The sequence below is a fragment of the Lagenorhynchus albirostris genome, chromosome 8 (genome assembly GCF_949774975.1).
Source record: "Lagenorhynchus albirostris chromosome 8, mLagAlb1.1, whole genome shotgun sequence".
NCBI classification, from domain to species: Eukaryota; Metazoa; Chordata; class Mammalia; order Artiodactyla; family Delphinidae; genus Lagenorhynchus; species Lagenorhynchus albirostris.
In genome coordinates this window covers 8565950-8593923 of record NC_083102.1, presented here as the reverse complement: position 1 = coordinate 8593923, position 27974 = coordinate 8565950, and the positions used below count along the sequence as shown (strand labels likewise).

General features: G+C 35.2%; 1 protein-coding gene across 1 annotated transcript in view; it reads left to right on the top strand.

Moving 5' to 3' along the window:
- CNTNAP2 (contactin associated protein 2) overlaps positions 1-27974 on the top strand; it is a 1428051-nt gene that overhangs the window by 285257 nt on the left and 1114820 nt on the right. Inside the window, exons 5-8 of the mRNA XM_060157549.1 lie at positions 3039-3242; positions 7960-8144; positions 13542-13685; positions 17360-17624. Coding sequence (XP_060013532.1) covers positions 3039-3242; positions 7960-8144; positions 13542-13685; positions 17360-17624 — 798 coding nt within the window. The remainder of the gene's footprint in view (positions 1-3038; positions 3243-7959; positions 8145-13541; positions 13686-17359; positions 17625-27974) is intronic.

Genomic DNA, 27974 nt, shown 5'->3' with positions numbered 1-27974 from the left:
TAAAATAAAATCAGCAAAGGTACTTTTTTAAAATAATAAAATCTTTAGATGATAAACAATTTTCCAAACTATCTCATCTGAGTATCTCCAAATTCAGACAGTAAAGACTAAGTAACAATGAAATGTTTTAAAATAAAAGCCTTCTCTGCTGTGACGATTTGATGAATTGGGCACGTTACCAGCTCTCTGAGTTATTGTTAGAAACAAAATCATGGAAGCACTGTGATTTCGCATTCACTTTTTGACTAGCCATATTGCTGTTCAGATTGCTTAAACAGTTCAACCACACATATTTAATCACTGCATAGAAAACTTTGTTCTAGGGAGTGAAAAGCAATCAGGGTAATAGGGGAAAAAATATGGCTTGTCCCAAAATAAGCACAACATACTATTAGATGTCAAATGAAATTGTAATGTATTTTGTAGGAAATGGAACTAAACTCTGATGGATTTTACAATATCCCAGACTCTCTTAAAAGTGTATGGTGCGTGCTTATGTATAAATTATATATGATAGATTATTTCTAGGAATTTTGTAATTTCAAAGCCAACTCTGAGTTCACATCCATATGCTAATATTGTGCAAGCATTTAACCCATTCCTAGAAGAACAGTTTGGATTTTGTGATGTGAGTGATCTGACCTGCAGAGCATTTTTATTAGTTTCTCAACCGACCACTGACCACTTAACTATTTGTAAAATGAGGTTTGGTCCTCATGAAAAACATTCCTTGTGTTTTTTTTTTTTAACATCCTAGGACTGTCTAAATGATGACCATCCTTCTTGTCACTTATTTCATCGCCCTAAAAGTAAGGAAGAAAGGCATCAACATTTGCATAAGTCACTATTCTGTACCTGGACCTGATTTTGAGTTAGGAGGAAACGGGAGAGGGGTGAATTCTTTCCTCTGTCTAAGCTCCAGGAACATTTACTTCCTAAGAGATGAATGGGGAATATTTTTTGTCAATTAATGTATATTGAAGGTATATAAAATGACTGTTGTTGATATGAAATTGACTGCAAAATTACTTTCTGGAATTCAGAATTTACTCCCTCCTTCTGACTTTTTGTTTATACACTTTTCAAGACAAAAAGTCATTTCAGCCAGCTGCTGGATTATAAATTCAATCTGGGATCCAATAATCAGATTCCACGTTTTCTCTGTTTTATCTCTCATCACAAATGATAAAGATATTGCAATTGGAATTCAGTTGTGACAGTATAGATGATTAAGCTAAAATCTAATTGGCTTGGCAGTGTTAGCAGAAGCCAAAATTTAATGGCTGCTTTTTTTCCTCCATAGTAAATAAACCTCTGGGATTCACACTCTCAGAACAGAATTCTGTTGATTAAGAAAATGTTTATGATTATACAGTCTTATAGTAAATTATTGACTCTAAGAATTAAAACAAAATTCCAAGTTATATTTTTCTTTGTGAACTTTTTAGAATGTAACAATTCTCTGAACTATTATTTAAAAACATAAATGTTTGCGGTGGTAGGATATTTTTAAATATTCAAAATCTATTGATGATTTGAAGGGAAAAGTTAGAGATATTCTAAGCAATATTTGAAATAACTGTATTCATATCAATTCACTTTATAGAATTAGTTAAAAGCAAAACTTATACTGGCAAGCACTGCACAGAAAGAGTGAATATGCTGTCGGTACTGCACAGAAGGGTGAATATACCTGTGGTAGCTCTGCTCCTCCGCCTAGGCTGCCATGATGTAGCGTGCTATCGTTACTGTTACCGGGATCCAAAGTATTCCCCATGCTGACTGAAGTAAACCAGTGCCAGAGAACTAGGACGTGTAATGAGAAGATATTTCTCTGACAGGCTTTAAACTTGCTATTATTTTTCTCCAGTGTCTCCCTGTGGATTCTTTGGCAAGACCTTACCCCAAACTGAGAGGCAGCTTCATCCTGGCTTATAATTCTAAGATAATTAGAACTGTCCAATTTGTCTAGATTCTCTACAATTTAATATTAAGAGCTAAAAGTATTTTCAATGATAAAGGTCTAATTATGGTAACTAAGCTCTATTTGTACTTAAAATTTGATCTGAATGATTACAGTTCATCGTTGACCATTCCGTGGGTTGGCAACCCACTAACCAACAGTGTGTAATAAATAAAATCATCTCATTTTCTATTTCTGGTGTGAATAAGTAGCAATTATTAAACTATTGCCCACCATCCCTTGTTTCTGAGCGTGGTGAAAAAATTGTTCACATTTCTAAAAAAGTTTATATTTCATGTTTTCAATGAAATTCCCTAAAATAAAATTAGAACTACTCTTATCACAGTATAGACCAGATACTTGTTCTTCTGATTATATATGGGTGAGGATGTCTTTGTTTAGTGTAGTCGAAAACATGGGCAACCCAATTCTCCATTCCAAAGGCAAGGGGCTAACAAGGAATTTGAGACAGACACGAGCCCTAGAAGCAAATGGTAAAAGCTTCTTAAAGTTCACTTCACTGTATCTAGGCACTACCATAAAGTTAAGTGAAACTGTAGTAGAATATAAAAACCATTGGAAAAATGAGTATACCCTAAACCCTGCATTCCAAGATCCTTCATTGTTATGTCATGGAAAATAAAATTTGTGAGCAAAATGTTGATATATATTTGAAATCATAAACACTCAGCCTCATTTAAGAAGGAAAATAATAAAATCTCATAATATCTCAGGGATTAAAATTTTTACTTTTTTCAAGTAAACTCCAAACTTCTAAGTTAAAAATTTGACACGTGTAAAGTCATTGATGGAATTTATGTTATTAGTATTACAGTTTATATTGATAAAGGTTTCTGTGATCATTCTTTATAAGTACTTCCCATAAAATCCACTTCAGGACACACAATCAACCAAAATAAGAAATAGAACAAGAACCCAGGGCTAAAGAGTTTTCAAGAAAAAAACACCTTTTTCTCATTTATTCTGTGTGGACACTCACTGAAAGAAGATATACTTCACACTGGATGACAACATACAATAATTAAACTAACATATTATTTATTTCTTCTTTTAGGGGCTGATGTTATCAACTTTGATGGTCATGTTGTGTTACCATATAGATTCAGAAACAAGAAGATGAAAACACTGAAAGATGTCATTGCTTTGAAATTTAAAACCTCCGAAAGTGAAGGGGTAATCTTGCACGGGGAAGGACAGCAAGGGGATTATATTACTTTGGAACTGAAAAAAGCCAAGCTGGTCTTCAGTTTAAACCTAGGTATGTCCTGACTTTTGGCACCATTCTTTTCATTTATTAGTCTTCCCGTTAGTTAAATGCTAATGGTCTTTAATCCTTAAAATGTAAATTGCAAAAGGAGTTCACATTATATTGTCAATCCAGTTTTAATTCATAGTGGTTGATATATATTGATATACGTATTCATTCAAAAATATGTATTAAACACCTGTACTCTGCAGGTACTATACGAGCATCTAGGATACAGGGGTGAAGAAAATGGAGTTCTTTGAGTTCATGAAGTTTATGACACAGTGGGGGCATCAGACACTATATTATCTATTACTATTTTTATAAAACAACTAAATCCAAAGAAATGACTTCAAATAATGATGAGGAGTGTGAAATCAATTAAATAGGTTAATATATAAAGGATATTGCATAGGCAAGATGGGTCAACATTAGAATATGTAGTGAAGAAGGTCCTCCCTGAGAAGATATTCATGCTGAGATTTCAGTGATGACAAAAACAAGCCCTAAAAATATCTGAGAGAAGGTTAATTGAGAGGAGGGAATCACGAAAGACTAAGACCTGACATGCTCAAGGAACAGGAAAAGGCTGGTGTGGGTATTTGTAATGAGTAAATAGGATAAAAGATGAAATCCAAACATTGAGGATTGTTGGAATACTGTAGTGTCCTTTAGGGCATGGTAAAAGGTTTAGATATTATTTTAAGAATGGGAAGCTATTAGTAGGCTTTAAACTACAGCATCATGATCTTATTTTTTTTAAAGTACTGAGACTTCTGTAAGAGAAAACACTTGCATCAACATGAGAGTCTGGTACAGTGAGAGACAGTGAGAGACAACACTGCTTGGTACAGTGAGAGCACTGCTTGCAGAAGGTGGCTATCAGTGGAGAGGTAGAGAAATTGATCCACTTGGGAGATGATTCTGGTGGTAAATTCAGTATCATTTGTAATGTTTTGGATATGGAGTAAGAAAGAAAGATAATGTATAAGGGATAATTCCTAGGGTATGGCTTGAGTTCCAAATGGACATTAGCACCATTTTCAGAAATACAGAAAGCTTTATTTTCTCCACAGAGTTTCTTCTAATAGAGAAGTATTAGTTTTTTCCAACAGAGGAAGTCTAGAGATCTGTTTGGATATGGTGCATTTTAGTTGCCTATTAGGCATCAAAGTTGAGATTTCAACTAGGGAGTTGCATGTATGAGATTAATAGGAGAAGATACTACATGGAGACTGAGGAGAAGTGGACAGTGGATAGGAGGAAATACTAGTATGTGGCATCACAGAGACCAGGGAAGGACAAGAGGCGGTCTACTATGGTCTACTGTGTCAAATTCGCCTAAAATGTCACTTAAGAAGACAGAAAACTGAGGTCACTGTTTGGCAACATTGTGGTTACTGTTGATTTATTCTCAGTGGAATAAAAAGGACAGTAGTTTTATTGTCATCAGTTGAGAAAAGATGAAAGGTGTGGGAATGAATATTTTAAATATTATCAACTAGAAATGAAGGAATCAGAAATGATTTGTTTACTGGAGAATGAGATGAAACTCAAAGAAGGAGTTATTGTTTTGTTTTGGGCTTTTGTTGTTGTTTTTAGGTGGACAATCCTAACACATGTTTGGTTGTTGATAATGTAGCTCAGGTTTACTTAAAGCTAAAGGGAAGATCCACAACACAGATACTGACATTCAAAGTTACAATTCATGCAAATCAACAGTACATTTATCCTTCTCTTGCTTGCCTAAAAATTTCGGGATTTATGCAAGAGTTGTTTGAAGGGCATCATATATTCTGTATTTTTTATGCTGCAGTGACTTTAGAATTCTATAAAGATTTTATAGTCTATAAAGATATAAAAGACTTTATAATCTTTATAGAATTCTTTTATAATCTTTTAAAATTCACATGTTAAATGCATCCCAATGGAAAGCTATAAAACTAAAAATTAGAACACAAAAAGAGATCCTGCCTATTTACTTTCCTTATCAATATGGTTGTTCCAACATTCTTAAATATGGCTTGTGTCCCTTATATTAACTTTTATTACTATGAAAATCAAAATTATACTAAAAATTAAAACTTCAGTTAGTTTTTTTGGATGATAATACTTGCTATAGTGTCTACAAAGATTTATCTTTTATTATAAAACTTTTCACATTCAAAATCTCTGAGAGAAATAATAATTTCTAGAACAAAAAAGAAAATTATCCAAAAATGCTGATTATATAATTACACAGAAATATTTTAATTTTTATATTAAAAAATCATAAAATGAAAATGCCTGCCAAAACCTGGGAAAATGCAAATGTCAAATATAGAATTTTAATGTCATTCATGAATAAAAATTCATTCCACTCTGTAATAATACCAAGACTTTAGGAGGAAAATGTTGCCAAAAAATATAAGGAAAACTTGTAGAAGAAACATTATAAATAATCTATAAACACCAAATGCTCAAACTATCTATAAAAGAAATGTACAATAAAGTAACAAGATTCCAATTTTTTCAAGTAAATAAATTTAAAAAATGATAGTATCTGTGTTGGTGAGTTATGTGACAAAAAGGATTCTTTGTACTGTTCCTGAAAATATTTCAAGAAAACAACTTGATAATGTATCTTCAGATATTTAAAATTCTTTATATAAAGAAATAATAAGAAATAACTTTAGGATTTAAGTCTAAGGATGTACTTTGCAATATTCGTTACAATAACAAAAATTGAAAGAAATAAAGCTTAACATATAGAAATAGGTGGGTATGTGTTTAAAATGTCTGTGAATAATTTGGGGAATACTGTACAGCACTAAATGAGAACCGTAGGAAAATATACCAATATTTTATATTATGTGTATGAATTATATGTATTATATAATTATATGTATATATAATTAAATGTATATAAATGAAAAATGTCTGGAAGGAAATAGACCATGCTATCTTTAGTGATGGAAATGAGTGATTAATGTTTTACATATTAATTCTTTATAATATTCTCTATTTGTAATATTAAACATGTATTCATGCATTACCTGGGAGAAACATATCCCTAAATAGTTTTTGAAAAAAAGGTTCAGTAGAAGCTAAGAAAGAGGGATGGGGGAAAAGAAACCAGAAAACCAAAAATAAGTGCTTTTTAAAAACATGCAGGCTAACACACACATACACACACGCACATGCACACACACACACACACATACTCAGAGCAATTGGATCATATCCAAAGACGTTTATTTTTTCAAACCTTTCTCCTGTTTTTTTTAAAAAAGTGAAATGTACAGAATAGCCTTTAAAAGCCGCTGGGGCTTGTAAGAGTGTGACATTAGTGTTCTGAAACAAGAACTGATCATATGGCCTCACTAAAAAGACCATTACCATTACCATTACCATTACCATTACCATGTCATTATTGGAAAGCAGTTTGTGTAGAGTTTTATTGACTAGAATTTATGACAGCGATGGAAACACATCCACTCAAATATCCACTGTCACTCTTTAATGCTGTTACCTAAATATCAGGCACGTGAGTTGCTGCTTAGCCTTCTAGTCTAAATATTTAAAGTAATGAAACTGAATGTAGTCTTTCACTTAAATTTATTCTTTCTTTTCTTTCTCCCTGTCCCACCGCCAATGTACATACACAATCATAATCACAATCACAGGGCAACATTTGATTTCATCACCAAAAGGAAAGAAATTTCATCTAGGAAATCCATAGAAAATGTCAGGTATAGGCATATTAGCATCCTAAATGTGAAAAAATGAAAATAATTTAATTCTTCAGTCAATTGTGTGTTTCTCTGATTTCTATTATGCTCTTTATTCTGAAGCAATATTGTATTTTTATAGCATTTAGCTTTGCCTGACCATCAAAAGCAATGCTTGATTAGACAAAAAAAAAAATGGTAAAAAAATATGTAAACAGCATCCAGAGATGACTTTAGTAAGCATTTCAGATTCTCACAACCTTCCACTCTTATTTATAGTCTTGTTGCTGTGGAGATCTTATTTCAAAACTGGATTAATGCTGCATATATAATTTTGCAGTTTTTTATTTTAACGTATAACTTGGGTAAACTTTCCATGACGTTAAATATTATACTGATTATGGCTTTTGGAATCAAAAAAAAAAAAAACTGAAAATTGTCATGCCGTGTTTTCTTGACCAAAAATAATAACAAGAACAATAATAATAAAAAAATGAACAGGTAACATTTAATGAATGTTCACTATATGTCAAGAAGTGTGTAAGTTCTTTGCTTGTACTAATTAATTTAATCCTTACAGCAACCTTGTAAAGCAGGTACTATTATTCTTCCCTTTTTACATGTGAGGAAAGAGAGGCCCAGAGAACTGTCACCTTGGCCAGGATCATGCAGCAAGCCAATGGTGGAACCAGCATCAGAATCCAGGCGCTGTGGCCCCAGAGCCCATGGGGCACTGACTTTATAAAGAATCTACCAAATTTAGCAGAATTCATGGCACAGTAATTGGAAAAAAAAAAAAAAAAGCTCATGTTTTTTAAGGGAGCAGATTTTTTTCCGTCTTTAATAGCTTTTATGTAGTTTGAACATACAACTGTTTTTAAGTGTAGTTACATGTTGGTTTTCCCATGTTAACTTCAATAGACAGAGCTTTAGAGAAACGTCAGCCCTTGGTGTTGTAGATGAAAGGTCTACTTCGACATAGAGTTGTGATGGCTTTGCCTTGTTTCTTTTCCACTCAGGAAGCAACCAGCTTGGCCCCATATATGGCCACACGTCCGTGAGGACAGGAAGTCTGCTGGATGATCACCACTGGCACTCTGTGGTCATTGAGCGCCAGGGCCGGAGCATCAACCTCACCCTGGACAGAAGCACACAGCACTTCCGCACCAATGGGGAGTTCGACTACCTGGATTTGGACTATGAGGTAAATTTGAGGATGTGTAAGTTGTAACGCATCAAGTGGCTGCCTCAGTTTCCTACTGTCTTGTTGTATTATTGTTAATCATATACCTTCCTATACCATTTTCATTTTATCCTCCAAAGAAAACTTAACTTACAACTTGACAACCTAATTTGTTAATATGTCGTTTTATTTATTTCTAAATTATTCATAATGAGTTCTTAAAACATGTTTAAAAACTTGGTACCAAAATAACATACTGATATATTTAAAGAGAAGGACCATTTATCATGTTATCATGGCCATTTAACGAAACCACAATAAATTTAAGTTGTAATCTTTTCTTTGGTAGTTAATTATGACATAAATCACCTGTTCTTGATGATGTACAGTATATTATGTACATAGGATTGTCTAATATTTATTACAAAATATTGAATAAGAAATCCTGAGTTCTGGTATATGTTAAGTCATTGACAAGTTCTGTTTTCTCAGATATCATTGTCATAAAAGAAATAAAAATACAGAATATTTTAAAGAGATTGTCCATAAATAAAAATATTTTTTTACCTTCCAAATGATCAAAGATTAAAAAATAATCAATGATCATATTGTTGCCATTAAAAAATATATATTCTCATAATATACTGGTAGGCGTATCAAGTTTTTTAATTATTTGGAGAGCAGTTCAACCTTAAAATGTCCATCAAAAATGTTAATCATAAATAGGGATAAAAGTTTTGTAAGAAGATGTTCATCACTGGGGCACCCCTATGAGTTTGCTGTGCCATCTCCATGTGCCTTGGCCCCCAGTTTTGAAACTGCAGAGATATACATATACATATATGTATGTTACTGATATCCGTACATAAATCTTTCAGAACATAGAATGTGCTTTACCATAACATAGTAAGTGAAAAAGTCAGGATTTACAACTGTTATTTTCTTTATATGTTTAAATAGTTTCTAAATTTTCTGTAATATAAATACATTATATATGTTTCTAAATAGAAATTTAGAATAGAATATGCCATAATAAACTTTGATATAGAGACCTTATTAACATTAAAATAAATCTAAGGTTATCAGGAAATAATTACTCCTCCAAATATCTCTTTAAAGTAAAAATGATGGTTGAAAGGGAAAGAATGTGAAAATCCCTAAAATTTCTGTCTTCTGTAAATTAATATGAATCTTGACTTATGTGGCTTATCTCCTACTGTAGGAGAGAATTTAAAGATGAATTATTCATTCTCCATTAATAAACTTTGAAGTATCATAGAAGAGGTGAGAAATCCTGGAACATTAGTAATGGGCAAACACAATTCCAATTTTCAAAAACAGAATTAAAAATTTGGGGTTATAGACCCTTTGAGTTTTTGATGAAATCTATGAATATTCAGGCACACACAATGCTTTCTATGGGGTCAGCAGTTTCATCGACACTTCGAAGCCCCTCTAGATAGAATACCATGTTTGAGAACCTCACCTGTAGACTAAAATGCCTGAGACTTATTTGTTAGAGAGACACAGGAAAAAAATTTTAATTTACTAGAAAGAATCAGGAGAGACGCAACATATTTCTCTTCGTAGAGCTACTACCTGATTACTTTCCTCAGATCCTGCAGTTATTGGCAAAAGCTGCAATGAAAATGGTTGGGCCTACCTTTATATCTCAACATGTTTACCTGAAGATAAAGGGATTCTCTTGGCTTATTTGTTTAAAGAAAATTAGGGACTATAGTAGAATCGGTCTCTCAGTGTTTTTGCACACATCTCCTTGCACGAAAGGGTTCATTATGACTAACAAAAGACACACCTGTTACTCAGGAAATTGTAAGGATTTTAGGAGCTCTGTGCCAGGAACTGGGAACAAAGACCAAAAATATTTATTATACTACACCATTATTCAATATTTCCATCCTGTAGACAAAATAAACATAAATAACCTCAAGAGCATACACGATAGGAAAATGTAGACATGAGTTCTGAGTAGTTATTAATTTTTTGTTTAATGTATTGAATTTAAAGCTTATATAATTTAATTTTTAACAATGACTCTAACAATCAGTTCTCATGAGCCAGTATTGGCAGGATGCATCACACTGCTGCCAGTGGTTAATTAAATAATACCTAGCCTCATTCCCGGGGATATATTGATACATCATAAAAGAAGCAATAGAAGACAAGTTTGTTCCTTTGACATAACTCAATTTGGGCATTTCTGTGGGGGAGAAGCCTTAACCATTCATTTCACTGACCTCTCTGTAGCCTGTTAAAAGTGAGCAAGTCACCATTGCAGTCAAGCTGCAGCTACATGGTGACCTGAGAAGCGTGCAAGGGTGTACAGAGGCAGTTCACTTCATTCTTCCTCCTCCAGCCAGTGACAACACAGGGCAGGACAGCAGACTGGTGTTTGTCCTGGCTTCTCTCCCTTCTTTATCCAAATGCCAAGATACACCCACTTTGGATGTTATGCCCTTGCCTTTGCCATACAGCTCTGCTTGGAAAGTAGAAGAGTGCCTCCCCCTTGCCCACTGCAGAACTGGGCTAGGATTTTAGAAACCGGTTGAGATTTTGTAGAGAATCAATGGCATGAGCTCAAATTGGAGCCATAGTCCTGGGTTTGAATCCCTTTTTGCCCCTAACTGGTTGTGTGACAGTGGTGAAATCACATTCCCTTTCTATAAAGTGAATATAATAGCACATTGCTCATAGGGTTATGTGAGGAGACAACAGGAAGTAATAGAAATCACCACATATATCAGTTATAATTAATAAGACTGAACATAACAGATACATGTTTATTCCTTTCACATAAAAGGAGCCTACAGGCAGGTAGCCCTGGGCTCAAATGGCAGCATCATGGTCATCAAGACCACAGTCTACTTTTATCCTGCTGCTACTCCATCCCCTCTGCAAATCACTCCAGGATAGTCACTCACGTTCCATTTTGTATTCCAGACAGTGCAAAGGAAGGGAGTGAAGAAGACTGTGCCCCCCCATCCCTTTAATTATAGTTCTTGGAGTCACACACAACCCTTCCACTTAAATCTCATGAGACCAATACTTGTTCAAAGAGGTTGGTAAATGCCATGTATTGTCTGGGGAGCCTGTGCCTAGCTGAAAAGCAATCGTTTTTTTCTTAAAGAAGGTGGGAGAAAGGACACTCAGAGGTATCTAGCAGTCTCTGCCACCCTTTGGAAACTCTTGGTAGCTAACAAAAAAAGGTCAGTGCAATTCTTTTTTAGAGTCAACATTGTCATTGAATGGCAGTGCCATTCATAAGGCAATTGTGTGAGTCATAGCAGTATCAGATTATTAATCTAACAACTGCAACAGTTTTTTTTTTTTACCATGAGAATGATTACAATATCACAACGTGTTTCCTTTTATTGATGAGAATACATAACAAGAAACAAGTAGTGAGCACCTAATAGCAAATGATGAGTTACATTAGGAATTGGGATTTGAACCCACATCTCTTAATTGTAAGGAATCTGGTAAATTGAGCCTGTGGTGCTTCACCCGGGTACCTTCTATAAGGTAGGACATGAGCCAAAGGTTGTTGAAAACAGAGAAACCGTAAGGAGTGTATGAATCATCATCTGGAAGGAAAATGAGAGTCCCCCCGTAAAGAAACTACGCACCCAGAGAAGGAATAAAACAATACTTTAAAATAGCATTTAGTAATATTATTCAAAATGTGATGCTGCATGTCATTAAGGCTGGAAGATTTTATTACTGGAGCAGAAATTGATAAAATTGATAAAATGAATTTTAAATGGGAAATACAACACTCCATTAAAGTATCATTAATTCTTACCTTTGTTATTAATTACATGTATATAGCACCTAATAAGTTCAGTTCAGTGCCACTTGAAAATATTTTCCTAATCTATTTTAGAATACTCTATTATTCATTTTGTAGTTTCCTTATTATTTTTTATGCATTCTTAGTTTTTCTCTTTTCTTCCCATGTTTAAAATCTAAGGTAAATGATATATATACAGCTAACCGGTATTAATACATTTAATTTTATTTTAAGTGAGGTTTTTTGGTTTTTTATACTGTCTCATAAACCATCATTAATTTGTGCTTTGTCCCTAAAACCAGTTAAGCGTTTAAAATGCATATACACACTACTATATATAAAATAGATAAACAACAAGGACCTACTGTAGAGCACAGGGAACTATATTCTATATCTTGTAATAATAATGAAAAAGAATCTGAGAAAGAATATATATATGTGTATAACTAAATCACTTTGCTATACACCTGAAACTAACAACATTGTACATTAAAAATTTAAAAATGGTTAAAAAATAATTTTAAAAATTTAAATTTTTTTAAAATTAAAAAGTAAAAATAAAATGCCGAAACATAAATAACAGAAGCATAATTTGTGTCTTCTAAAACCCAAAGATCTCTGCTTTATATATAAAATATGAAGTCTTGACATTGAAATATGTCTTTCATTTTCAAAACTTTGTAAGAAAAATTGGTAATTTAATAATAATTAAGAGAAATATATCTGGTTTATATATCTTGATATTACAGCTATGATTAATAGATTCATTCACTACTAATTCTTTGTTAGCAGTAAATGTCATTGGCAATACATAATTAAGTATAATTTTGTATTATATGAAATTGATATTTAGTACTATAATTGGATCAAAAATATGTAGAAAAATATATACTCTCTTTTTATAGGCAATGATTGCTTAAGAATCACAGCAAGGAGCATTGACCTTATTCCTTAGGACCTAGGAGACCTATAATATCTTTAAACCTGTACTTCTCAAATCATGGCCCCCAAATCTGAAGATGTTCCTAATCAATGTTGCAATTAGACTTTTGGAACTATTTTCTGCATTCAAATAAGACCAATGAATTTTTTACTCTAATGGTCATTAGACTATAATGTCTAAATAAGCTGAATACAATTTTCCTTGCTTTTGGCTGAAGTTTTATAAACTTAATATATTAATGCTGGTTATTTCATAATGGCTAGAAGCATTTATTGATAGTATGTCTTTGAATGATAAGCATAAAAATGTATTCTTAATATTACTTAATGAAAGATATTTGCTGTGTACAATCTTTTAAAACAGTCCCAGGAAAATTGATAAACTGTCTTCTGTGTATTAAAATGCTAGGGGTTGTTGCTATTTTCTTGTTCAAGTTACAGTCTAATTTTCAGAATTAATGACAATTAGCATATACTTCAATAACAACATAATTTAATATGCAACAGACTTTGGAGGCAGAAAAAAATGTCTGTATATATTGGTCGAGGTAAAGATAACTGACCTTGGATCTAATAGTAGTTTTGTCTAATTTATTGTAAATGTTTTTTTTTTTTTAAGTTGAATACAGTATGAATGTTGACATTTCGTCTTTTTTTTCCCAAAGATAACCTTTGGAGGCATACCTTTCTCCGGTAAGCCAAGTTCCAGCAGTAGAAAGAATTTCAAAGGCTGCATGGAAAACATTAACTACAATGGCATCAACATAACTGATCTCGCAAGAAGGAAGAAACTAGAACCCTCAAATGTGGTAAGGTTTTTCACCCCCAAAATATTGGTTCATAGAAAAATCAAAGAAATTTTATTGCGTCTGGACTGTTAATAAACAACAGCATCATAGCATTTATCGTCAGGCTTGTGGTGAGTTCAACCATATAAAACTAACTTTAGAGTTACCTGAAGATACGGAGATATTGAATTTACTCTGAGAATAGATACCAGTGTTTGAGTTAAATGAACCAGAAATAGGCAATAAGTTTGATTCAGATGGGGCCCAGAATTTCAGCCCCAGTGTTTCTGGATTCCCCATGGCAGAGGAACAGGCATACCTCATCGCAGCCTTTCAGCAGCCCTTATATCGGCAGCCTCATGTTTCCAAATGTCACATCGTATATAGCTCTGCATTTCTTGATTATGATGCAATTCAATATTTTAAAAGTTTTAAAACCAGGAACTTTATTATATTTACTTCCATGTTTCCAAAGTTAATTCACTCAAATATGTAAAGAAATAAACTTCTTGTCCAAGCTAAACATACCAAATATTATGCAATTAAATAAAGATTGATTAGATTGGATAGTGAAATCTGTGACCCAGAAGCTCACAGTGGTCTTCTCTGACTCTGGTGTGAGTGTTTCCAGGTTGAACTATTTCAAGAAGGAGAGTAGAAATCAAAGAACATGCTAGCACACTTGCGTTCCTACGACACCATATAGGATCACTACAAGATATCAACTTAAAAATCTGGTATGTGAGTTCCTTATGGCTCTGCAAGAGCAGGAGTTTCTTTAATCCCAAAATGTAATTGAGAAGAGCCTGGGAATCCAGAGGTCCATATATTTGGGAGCCAGCAGGAGTGGATAATATAATGAGTATTTGTGCTATGCTCTAAAAGACTCTGGTCTTGTTAACCCAAACTTGAGTCTAGGGTTTTCATAAAATTACTGGACAAATGGAAATGCTGAATGAATAACCAAGAGTTCAGGTTGGATATAAGAAACTATAAAATAATAATTTAATGCAAAATTTTTCTTTACTAATTATCTTTCTTAAAAATAATGATGAATTTATACTAATAGTTAAAAATTGAACTTTGGTGAAATTTTCTCATAAGATATATTGACTGTAGAGAAAAATAATAATAGCTCCATGTACAGGCAAAAGGCACTGTACAAGACCTGTTACATTTATGGTAATCTAAGAACAATACTACAAGGGAGATACTGTCATAAACATTTTGTAGATGAAAACTGATATTTAAACTGGAAAAATAACTTTCCAATAAACATAGATTGTGGATTCACAGTATCCGACCCCTGAGGTCATGGTCTCTTTCCAAGCTGTGTTATTTCTTAGCTAGAGCAGTATTTATACATAGGCTATTTTAAGTTTTGGATAAAATGGCATCAGAGTCCTTTTGTTTCCTCAGAAATTGTTACTTAAGATAAAAGGGTACAGAGTCCAAATCATCATAATACCTTTTCCATTATTTATACCTTTAAGAAGTAAAGTGTTATTTCTGCCCAAACCTCTCAGTTGGTCCTCATATGTATTAATTAGGTACCCACACTACAGAGAATTGCACTCCGGGGGACTCATTCCAAAACCAGCTTTAACCACAAAATATATATTGTGCTTATAAATGCTATTTTAACTTGAAAAACAAAGACATTTAGAAAAGCATGAATTATCTATAATTATGTTTGTTAAAATAGAATGAGCAAACATAAAAAAGGCTTTGAAACAAAAATATACCTATGTATTAAAAGTTTAGGCAGTATAGAGGCAAGCTGGACATTTGCAAGCAGCTCTACAAAGGCAAATATTTACGTAGGAAATTTGCTTTCAAAGATGTCAGGTGCTGATAGTTCAGTGGAATTGACTCAGCACTCATCCTGCACCCCTCTCCATATACACACCCATTTCCTCATTATACGGTGGATCCAGAGTCAGCACCATTACTCAGAAAATACCTTTAACTTTGCGGGGAGACAATCCCCACAGCACAGGCATGCAGTCCTTTATGACATCTCAGTTATTATGCACAACCAGTTCTTTTCATCGGGAAAAGTAAGCATTTAAAAATAATCATCTGTGAAGTCACAGCACAAATTTAATTTGAATATTAATTCAGAGAGACAGCCTAGCTTAATGTACTAAAGTGGCAGAGCTATGCATCTAGGGACAAATATGCGGTGTTGTTAAACAAACAAAAATGAAGTGAAAATGTCTCCAAATCATATTCCTCAAGATATGGTGGGTTCAAAAAAAGATGGAAAGGTCTTCCCTGGTGGCGCAGTGGTTGAGAGTCCGTCTGCCGATGCAGGGGACGCGGGTTCATGCCCCGGTCCGAGAAGATCCCACATGCCGCGGAGCGGCTGGGCCCGTGAGCCATGGCCGCTGAGCTTGCGCGTCCGGAGCCTGTGCTCCACGACAGGAGGGGCCACAGCAGTGAGAGGCCCGCGTACCGAAAAAAAAAAAAAAAAGATAGAAGAATATGTAGATTTTCATATCTTTAAAAGGAAGGTACTTAGATACTAGAATATAAAACTCAATGTATTTGAATAATAAATCAAATTTCCTTGTACCAAATAGAGGGGGTGTGAAGGGGAAGGAGGAAGTTTTAATTACTGCAAGTTTTCTTTTCCTTTTGTACATTCATGTCACTGTTTCCACAAACATTAATGTGTTATATATGCACACTTCATGGGAATTTATTTTATAAATTTATTTTATTTTTGGCTGCGTTGGGTCTTCGTTGCTGCACACAGGCTTTTCTCTAGTTGCGGCGAGCGGGGGCTACTCTGCATTGCAGTGCGTGGGCTTCTCATTGCAGTGGCTTCTCTTGTTGCGGAGCACAGGCTGTAGGCGCACGGGCTTTAGTAGCTGTGGCACACAGGCTCAGTAGTTGTGGCTCACAGGCTCTAGAGCGCAGGCTCAGTAGTTGTGGTGCACGGGCTCAGTTGCTCCACAGCATGTGGGATCTTCCCAGACCAGGGCTCGAACCCGTCTCTCCTGCACTGGCAGGCGGATTCTTAACCACTGCACCACCAGGGAAGTCCTTCATGGGAATTTAAATGAGATTTTTGAGTTGAATAACAAAATAATCTGAGATAATCACAATCATGTTGATGCTAAATAGTTAATATTAATTCATATATATTAGGTATTGAGATAAAACCCAAGAGCATTTGCCCCATAATAGTTTAATAAATAGCAACCGAATGATCATAGTTCCCACTGAGACCAGATTTATATGTTAACAAACATTTGACCAAGGCCATCCAGAAGAGGACAAAGGCATTCCCTCCCTGGCTGATGCAGCATCAGTTGTGTGGGAGGGAAAAGCAGCTCCTTGCTGTCTTCAGAAGGTCCAGTGGTCCACACCCAAGCCCACCACACAGGGACACATCCATTCCATAGTCAGCCCATCACATCCGGCTGTCAGTCTCTCAATTCCATGCTGGATGGTGCTTGTACGAATCCCTCAACTTGGTAGCCAACTGCCGTACCCTGTTAGCTATAGCAGGAAGGACATGCCGAGGTATCCAACTGCTGCATCCGTGTCACACTGCTGCACGTGAGAATTTCACACAGGCTCAAGTTCTGCTTTGAAATTTGTAAAACTGTCACTTTGTCTACTGTCTTCCATGGATGCTTATTTTATTCTACACTTTCCTTAAAGCATGCCCTTCTGTTTTCCAGGGAAATTTGAGTTTCGCATGCGTGGAGCCCTACACGGTACCTGTCTTTTTCAATGCTACCAGTTACCTGGAGGTGCCTGGACGGCTTCATCAAGACCTGTTTTCGGTTAGTTTCCAGTTCAGGACTTGGAACCCCAATGGTCTCCTGCTTTTCAGTCATTTTGCGGATAATTTGGGCAACGTGGAGATTGACCTCACTGACAGCAAAGTCAGCGTTCACATCAACATCACGCAGACCAAGATGAGCCAGATAGATATTTCCTCAGGTCAGTGAAATCTATTCAGTGTTCGCTCCTGAAACTATCGTGATTTCCACAGCTTAAGTTCTGTTGTTGCTGTGTTGGTGTCACATGCTCATGATTATGTTTGGAATCAGACTTTGGAGGTACTCTCTTAGCTGCGCTGAGTGCGGATTGAATGAGGGAAACAGAACCTCGCTGAGATGGTGAGGGTGGGCAAGGAGGAAAGTTGGTTGAGACTGTCTCAGAGGACTGAAATCTTCCATTTTTTTTTTTGCAAATGCTAGTTCATTTTGAATAGAGCAGTGGATACTCCTCTAAGTTAATGTTATATGTTTAAAAACAAAGAATGTTTATTTGATTAACATAAGAAAGAGTAGTTTATCTTTTGACTTTATGGGCATTCAAATACCTTTTACTATTAGTAATAAGACTATTGATTTAATTATGACTTTAAAGGTATATTCTGCTTGAATCAAAAGCTCAAAGTGATCTTGCCAAATTTGTATAACGTGTCAGAAAAAAAGGGGGGTGAGTACAAACAGGAATGACAGGAGATATGTATCGACTGAGGGCAGACTGGCCTGGCTAAGCAGAGTAATTTTTAAACTTGACATGGTAGTGGTGTGATAAACTGAGACTTAGGTAATATTGTTGTTATTTGAACAAACTTGGCGACCTTGGAATATTCCTTGATTACGATGGTGCAAAGAAAACTGAGATTGCAAAGTGAGATGTCATAAACAAAGAGAATAATGTATGATATGGGACTGATAAATAATTTTAAAAAATCACCAAATTTCTCTAGATGTTTCTTGCAATAGGTGTTTTAAGTAAGTACTTATTTTAAGTAAAGAACTATTTAGAAATGGAAGACAGAAGGAGAAAGAATGTTTCCTGAGCCCCTTGCAGATGTACCAAATACTAAGAGAGGAAGTTCATAACAGAAGGCTCAACTGTGTGACTCTGGACTCTGATTTCTAAATATTCCGTATTCACTCGTGACACCATATGCACACACCTGACACAGTTGCTAACATGTTGTATGATTTGGTCCATCTCATTTCTCTTCTATGCTATCAGCTCCTTGAAGGCAGAGGCCATGCCCCACATATACAGCAGCACCTGTAACGTAAGAGGTGCTCCAGGAATGTTTGAATTCAGCACTGTGGCTCCTTGAACACAGAATATCTCCTGCTCAAGGATAGGTATCTTTTCATACAGTAGGCTGTGTGCTTCTGTATGGCCTGGCTTTGTGGACTCTTACTGAAAAGGACTCAAGGAAGACAGGAACCATTATGTCACAGATGTCTCTGAATTAGAGAAATCAAAAGCTATAGTGAAATACCTAGATGTTTACTTTTTCTTTCTTATGTTGTTAGTTTTGCTTTCTCCCTGAATGTCCAGAGTCAAAATGATTGATCACCATATTCTAGCACTACTTCCCAGTATAAATCCACCCGGAGAGATTTAGAACAAATAGAAATTATCTGGAGAGACCAGAATAACACATAAAACAAATATACATACAAATATTGACCACATTTGAGAAATTCCCCATTAGATTCTGTTATGTTTAATGATTCTTTTCTAATGCTTAAACACATAAAAATATAAGGATGAAAGCCTCCCTTCTGGCATTCACTGAGCAAACCCAACCTCTTGGTGGTTTTCCACATAACAGGAACCATTATAATTAAAAGAATAGAATCTTAAACATAGTGATTAATAGACATTTACTAATTTAATTTGGTCTAATTTAGGACTCCAAGATACTCTCATCTGTTTTAAACTGTGTTTATTAAAATATAAAAGAACAAAGGAATCCAATATGCAATAACTAATTTACCTTAATAGATTTGCTTAAATATGATAAAAGTAGACTTCAGATGTTTTTGACAATTTAGCTAAGAATCTGTGCAAATGGAGGAGAACAGATGTGAAACCCAAAATTTTATATAGTCTCACTCTTATATAGTCCAAAGAAAATATTTATGTTTCAAAGATTTTCATTTTTTCCCATACATGGAGCACACTAATATTTGGTTTAACAAAGGGAAATCATTCTGTATTATATATATACCCTATTCATTTACTGTTGAAGTATAGTTGATTTACAATACTGTGTTAGCTTCAGGTGTACAAGAAAGTGATTCAAATATAGATTCTTTTTTAGATTATTTTCCCATTATAGGTTGTTACAAGATATTGGATATAGTTCCCTGTGCTATACAGTTAATCCTTACTGTTTAACTATTTTATGTGTAGTATTGTGTGTCTGTTAATCCCATACTCCTAATTTATCCCTCCCCTCCCTTTCCCTTTTGGTAACCATAATTTTATTTTCTATGTCTGTGAGTCTATTTCTGTTTGGTAAATAAGTTCATTTGTATTATTTTTTAGATTCCACATATAAGTGATATCATATGATATTTGTCTTTTCTCTGACTTACTTCACTTAGTATGATCATCTCTAGGTTCATCCATGTTACTGAAAATGGCATCATTTCATTCTTTTTTATGAATGAATAATATTCCATTTTATATATGTGCCACATCTTCTTTATCCATTCATCTGTCAATGGACACTTAGGTTGCTTCCATGCCTTAGCTATTGTAAATAGTGCTGCAATGAACATTGGGGTGCATGTATCTTTTGGAATTAGAGTTTTTGTCTTTTCCAGATAAATGCCCAGAAGTGGGATTGCTGGATCATATCGTACTTCAAATTTTAGTTTTTTAAGGAACCTCCAAGACTCTTTTCCATAGTAGCTGTACCAATTTACATTTCCACCAACAGTGTAGAAGGGTTCCATTTTCTCCACACCCTCTCCAGCATTCATTGTTTGCAGACTTTTTGATGACAGCCATTCTGACTGGTGTTGTTTTGATTTGCATTTCTCTAATAATTAGAAATGTTGAGCATCTTTTCATGTGCCTATTGGCCCTCTATATGTATTCTTTGGAAAAATGTCTATTTAGGTCTTCTGCCCATTTTTAGATTGGGTTGTTTTTTTGATATTGAGTTGTATGAGCTGTTTGTATATTTTGGAATCTAAGCCCTTGTTGGTTGCATCATTTGCAGTTATTTTCTCCCAGTCCCTAGGTTGTCTTTTCATTTTGTTTATGGTTTCCTTTGCTGTGCAAAAGCTGATAAGTTTGATTAGGTCCCATTTGTTTATTTTTGCTTTTATTTCTTTTGGCTTGGGAGACTGATCTAAGAAAATATTGCTATGATTTATGTCAGAGAATGTTTTGCCTATGCTCTCTTCTTGGAGTTTTATGGTGTCTTGTCTTATATTTAAGTCTTTAAGCCATTTTGAGTTTATTTTTGTGTATGGTGGGAGGAAGTAGTCTAACTTCATTGATTTACATGCGGCTGTCCAGATTTCCCAACACCACTTGCTGAAGAGACTGTCTTTTCTCCATTGTACATTCTTGCCTCCGATGTCAAAGATTAATTGACTGTAGGTGTTTGGGTTTATTTCATTGATCTATATATCTGTTTTTATGCCAATACCATGCTGTGTTGATTACTTTAGCTTTGTAGTATTGTCTGAAGTCTGGAAGGATTATGCCCCCAGCTTTTTTCTTTTCCCTCAGGATTGCTTTGGCAATTCTGGGTCTTTTGTGTTTCCAAATAAATTTTAGGATTATTCTTCTAGTTTTGTGAAAAAAATGCCATGGTTAATTTGATAGGGATCACATTATATCTGTGGATTTCTTTGGGTAGTTTGGCCATTTTAACAATATTCTTCCAGTCCAAGAGCATGGGATATCTTTCCATCTCTTTGAATCATCTTCAATTTCCTTTACCTTGGAGGTGAAAGTCTTATACACTGAAAACTATATCTACCCTATTCTTATCAACAGCATGAGCACTGAAGAATGAAAGTCCTATTTTACTTCTTTTTTGAAATAGCTTGGTTGCAAAAATGTAGGAGATAACGAAAATCTAGAAGAATAAAACACTAATAACATGTTGTTGTTCACACACACACACACGTGTGTGCTACTTCTAAATAATAAGTTCTGTAGTCCAGGATGAAGGTAAGTCATTTGGTTGAAAAGCCATCTTGGAAAATATTGTTCTTTGGTGATGAATTCAAAATAAATTCGATAAGTTAGAGACTATTCAATATATTATTCACCCTCTCGCATTTTTTCCCTCTAAGTTGTGATTAATTTTTAAGTCTCATTAGTTATTGACTATGACTTGTAAAAATTAGTCAAACTCTGAGTAACCTTGAATTTGCAGAGTGGGTTATCTCTCTGTGAAAGTATTTTCCAAGTTGCAACATCACCTTTCATAAAACATTCCACTACATTTATTTCTATTTAGAACAGAGGTCACTGACTGGTGAATATATATTTATGCATTACCTTTAACTAGGAATAAGTGCTAAAAAGAAAAAAAAATGCTGAAAGGGTCAAATGGATAACATCTGTTCACTCTGAGAATAATTTTCATTTTAACTTTCATATCTACTACCCTGGGAAAGGTGGACCTAGAGATGATTTTGTACACCTAAATTGTTTCTAGCTTTATTGAGGTGTGATTGACAAATTAAAACTGTATATATTTAGGTTGTACAGTGTGGCTTTTTTAAAGATGTACAATGTGATGTTTTAATATACATGTACATTGTGACAGGCTTACCACAAACAAGTTAGTTAATACATGTATCACCTCACATAGTTATCTTTTGTGTGTGTGGTGAGGACACTTAAGATCTCTCTCTTATTTTATTTTGTATTTAAGTATACTATGCAGTATTGTTAACTATAATCACCATGCTGTGCATTAGCTACCCTAGAACTTTTTCACCTCCTGACTGTGAAAGTTGGTACTCTTTGACCAATATTCAACAAGCCCCTGGCAACCACCATTCTACTCTTTGATTCTATATGACTTCTAGTCTTCTAAGATTCTACATATAAGTGAGGTCATACAGTATTTGTCTTTTTTGTCTATTTCATTTAGCGTAACATCCTCCAAGTTCAAATGATTTTGATCAAAACAGTGAGAAAATATTTTATATCATACTCAATACCTACTGAAACAAAGTTTTATGAAATAAAATTCACCATATGCTCTCATAATTTTGATATTTTCTAACTTTTTTCTCTTCCATTAAAAAAAATCGCCATGACCCACTAAATGATTTCATGACCTAAAAACAAGCTGCAACCCATAATTAGGAAAACACTGACCTACAGATTGGTCTTCTCATTTGAAAAGTTGGAATTTTTTACAGTTCTAATTGCCTGAGGGTATGTACTCCATGAATCCATATTAGGAAACTAACTGTATCTTCCAGGAACAATATTATAATATTGTAATAGTGGTAAAAAAATGTCCATGTGTATTACTGTCTGATACATCGCCAAACAACAGAAAACAAAGCACACACGCGCACACACACACACACACACACACACACACACACACACACACACAAACCTGCCTACCATTTGAAATAAGTTTTTTATTGCAAACTGCCTCAGTTTTATGCCACTAAATTACAGACAGATGTTTAGAATCATACTCTAAAATTTTTGTCTGCGCCTATCAGTAAGGTCATAAAATGTGGTTCAGCATTTATATGGTGGAAGGAAAGTGATTTTTGTTAACGACCTTTCTCACCTATTGGAAAAAAAAATCAATTTCTGTCCACGTAAACAAAGCCTTTTAGAAGAGCCATTCAGAATATGCCTTCCTCCCAAATCAACTGGTTGCTAAGCTGAATTATTCAAACCTCCTCATTCTGTTCATCTAGACATTGCTTCAATTATAGAATGACTTCTCAGCATCCACACTGCTTCAGAAACCTGTACTCAGCAAACATCATCTTTGTATTTCTGTCTCCAATGGGAATCTTTCCGGGGTCTCTTTATTTCTGTTTTGTAGTACAATTTCCTTTGTAAACCTTTGATAAACTTCCATTTGGGTGCTTTAAGGGAAGTTATCTTAGTCCAGTCAAGCTGCCATAACCAAATACCAGAGACTTCATGGCTCAGATACACACACTTATTTCTCAGAGTTCTGGAGGCCGGAAGCCTGAGATCAGGGTGCCAGCCTGTTTGAGCTCTGGTGAGGGTCCTCTTCCTGGTTGCAGACTTCTTGCTGTGTCCTCACATGGTGGAAGGGGTGAGGGAGCCTGTGAGGTCTTCTTTATAAGAACACGAATCCCATTCATGAAGGCTCCACCCTCATGACCTAGCACCTACCGAAGGCCCCACCTACTAATACCATACTGGGCATTAAAATTTCAGCGTGTGAATTTTGGGGGACGCACACATTCAGAGCATAGCCTAAGGAGTAGACATTTTCTTGGCTTTGTGTGTAGCTGGGGAACTTGCTGGCAGATACTGGCAAGTTCCCAGTTCAGTCTCAGCAAATTTATTTCCCTGGGACTACTCCTGGCACTGTCTATCCTAAGCAATTAGGATATCTCCTCTCTTGATTTTATGAACGTTTGAAACAGTAGTTAATATATTAACATTTGGAAGAATTAATTCACACCAATTTCAAAGTTCAGTGATAACTTGCATCATGAGATTTCTTTTTCCTCACATAAGAGAAACTGGTTTCGTTTATAATACTATTTTTTATGTTTTAATTATTTATTGAGAATTGATTTTCAGCTCTGTGATTTCAAACTGCAGATAATTTTCTAGATTTCTTAGATTTCTGTAACTCAAAAAATAAGTAGGGGCTTCCCTGGTGGCGCAGTGGTTGAGAGTCTGCCTGCCGATGCAGGGGACACGGGTTCGTGCCCCGGTCCGGGAAGATCCCACATGCCGCGGAGCGGCTGGCCGTGAGCTATGGCCGCTGAGCCTGCGCGTCCAGAGCCTGTGCTCCGCAAAGGGAGAGGCCACAACAGTGAGAGGCCTGCGTACCGCAAAAATAATAATAATAATAATAATAATGTTTAGGCATTACTTCACATTGTCAAGTACTTTGTTTTACTGTAATTGAAAACAAGTAAATATTTTAAATGAAGAGGTGATTTTAAAGAGTATATCCTTATGTGGAATACTATTATGTTATGAGAAATCATGTTTCTCAAAAACATTTAATACCATTGGAAAATATAATACAGTAAATAAAAGTGTTTACAAAAATTTATATAGATTATGACCCCAATATTATTGTAAATATATAGATAGTTAGAAAAGAGATCTGAATGAAATAAAATCTGGATAATGCTAACTAATTATCTCTAACTGGTAGGTTGTCAGTCCATTACTAATCTCTTAATACATTTTCCATAATATCCAGATTTTCCAAAACAAACACCAAGCATAAATAATTGAGGGTGAAATGATATTCCTAAAAAGTATAATGCTTAACAACATTATGAATGGAAATTACATAGAGTAGGTTATATCGATTTAAAAAGTCTAGTTTCCCTACTTAAACAGAAGCATATATATAACATCAGTGTTTTAAAAGTGTGTCCTTAAACAATGGGCTTCAACTTAATTTCCTTAATGGCATTTACATAACAAATGGAACATTTTATGTTGGGTCTATGAGCTTTTATTTGAAAATATACATAACTCATTTTAAACCTTTTTTTTTCAGGATAAATAAAGGGAGGGAGGGAGGAAGGGAGGGGGAGCTAGATGAATTCATATATAAAAGCATTTTCCCTTAAAACTGTTGCTAGCTCTCAGGGGAAAACAGATTTTATTTTTCTCTCTTAATAGTGAGTCCATGGATACAAATCTCTCTATTTCCAAATAGTCTACATACACTTCTACCAAAAAAGTATCTAAAAATTGATTTTAGAAGTTTTTCCTTTTTGATGGTCTTCTAGATATGCAAAGTGTTCAAGGAACACTCAGAAATGCATCATTTTAGAATTCTGAGAACAAAACCTGGCTTTGGATTCTTAGGGGAGACGGAGCCTGAGGAAGGCTGATTCATGGAGCACCATGACCATTTTATTTAGGAGCCTAGATGGGTGCTAGGATAGCGCAGCTCCTCTTGTTTAGCAACAGCCAAAAGTGAGATGCACATAGAGCTACAGATACAGATCTACAGATATAAATAGAGATAACCTTGGATATACCTACAACACAGATTGCTGATTTTATTCTCCCAAATTCACAAATAGACTTGCTGTGAGAGTCACATGGTGCCAAGTAAAAAGCATCTGAGTGAACAGTGTGTTGCTCCTGGGTAGTGTCACCTAACTGACTTTTTATTATATTTCAATTCCCAAAGTGGCTGTGCTATCATCATGCCAGCTGAGTGGAAATCTACCTTCAATTATACTTCATTGCATGCTGGTGCATTTCCACATCAATAGAAGCATTATATTCCAACATGAAAGAAAAAAGAGACTGGGGGGAACATTTTGTGATATGATGCCTTGACTTATTCTTTAGGAAGCAAAGGGGACATTTTAATTTATAATCACACAGCAGGATACCATACCCACTCTAGCTTCTACAAGGTATGGGGGCCTTTTAAAATATTCCTTGCCTTTTTCAGGCAAGATGAATATAACATGATTGTGTGTGTGTATAATAATTTTTAAAAGTTGCAAGGAGAGGATGAAATTTAGTAAACTTAGGTGGATAAAATGGAGGTTAAAAACTCCCAGTAGGGACCGGGTCATGTTTTAAAAGCTTTAATTTACTGTACAAATGAACTAATCAAAGAGAAAAAAATCAGACATCACTACTACAAACTAGGAGAATAAAAATGAATTATGCAAGAACAGCAAAGGACACAGCTCAGGAGTCCCAAACTTAATATACGGATGCATTGACTTTATGCTTCATATGAGTTTAAGAACTGAAACTTCTCTGACAGATGAGTAATTGGTACATTTAAACAATATAGATTTATATAATAGATGATAAGTCAACCATATTAGTCAGGGTTCTCCAGTGAAAACCAATAGGATGTATAGAGAGAGAGGAAGAGATTTGTTAGAAAGGATGGGCTTACACAGTTCTGGAGGCCGAGAGGTCAAAAGCTGGAAACCCAGGAGACCCCGTGGTGTAATTTCACTCCGAGTCCAGTGGTCTGAGAACGAGGAAAACTGATGGTATGAGATCTAATCTGAAAGCTGGCAGGCTCAAGACCAAAGGAACACCAGTGTTTCAGCCTGAGTCTGAAGCCAGGAAAAGACCCGTGTCCCAGCTTGAAGACCACCAGGCAGAGAGAAGGAATTCCCTGTTACTCTGCCTTCTAGTTCCATTCAGGCCTTCAGCATATTGGATGAGGCTCACCCACGTCTGGGAGATCAGTCTGCTTTACTAAGGCTAAGATTCAAATGTAACTTGCACCCAGAAACACCTTCACAGACACACACCAGAATAATGTTGAACCAATCATCTGGGCACCCTGTGGCCAAGTCAGGTTGACGCATGAAATTAACTGTCACATCACAGATATTTTTACCATTGAGTATATACTTTTGTTTTAAATAGTTAACAAAATAAAAATAGTGTTGGCATAGAAAAATCAAGAGATTTACCTTCGTAATCGGAAATAATGCAAACTCATTGAATTGGAACCTCTCCCCCAAACCCTCATGACGAGAAGTACCCTGGGTAATTAACTCAACCAGGAAATTCAGACTGTGAAATAGTACCATTGGACTATCATCTTCCCTTCTTTTTCGTTGATGAATTTAAGCAATTTGAGCAATGAGAATTTAGGCTCATTGGGTTCTCTATGACTTCATTATAATTAGTTGTGGAAATGAGTCTCTTCGGGAGAGGTTTCCTGCTGATTCCGGAGAGCTACTTGGGAACCTCTGAAATTAATTTGGGATCAGCCTGAAGAATGATTCCTCTGGATGCTCTCTGAGATGTTTACCACAAGTATTTCTTAGTCTCTTTCCTTTGTTTATAAAAGCTCTTAACAAGAAAATTTGTCGGGAAGCCACACAATACTGCTTAGAAAGTATTACCTCTGGTAACATTGTATCAGGAAATAATTATGTGTATGGACGCATCTTTGATCATAATTCAATTTTACGATTTATTTTATTCTGACACATTTCCCTTGAGGCCTTTCTAACCTAAGCACAGACCCTAATTCTGATAACTGAATTCCTATAGTTATTTCTGAGTCCCCTTTCTTCTCCAGGCACTGCCTTTTTTCTCTCACTCCTTAAGATCTAATTTTTACAAGGAAAGGGCTGCCTAGGTCTTTGCTGTAGCACTTATTAGCATCTGATATTTTCTGCAAGATGCTGCCGATCTGCCAGCCATTCTTCTAGTACCTCTAGTCTTTCTGGGATCATTTCAGAGATCGAATCCCTGTTGCTGAACCTCTGTCCACAGGCTGAGATTTTGCTATCCCTAGACATTTCACCATGCTGCCAGTGCCCTGCCGGGATCCTGGAG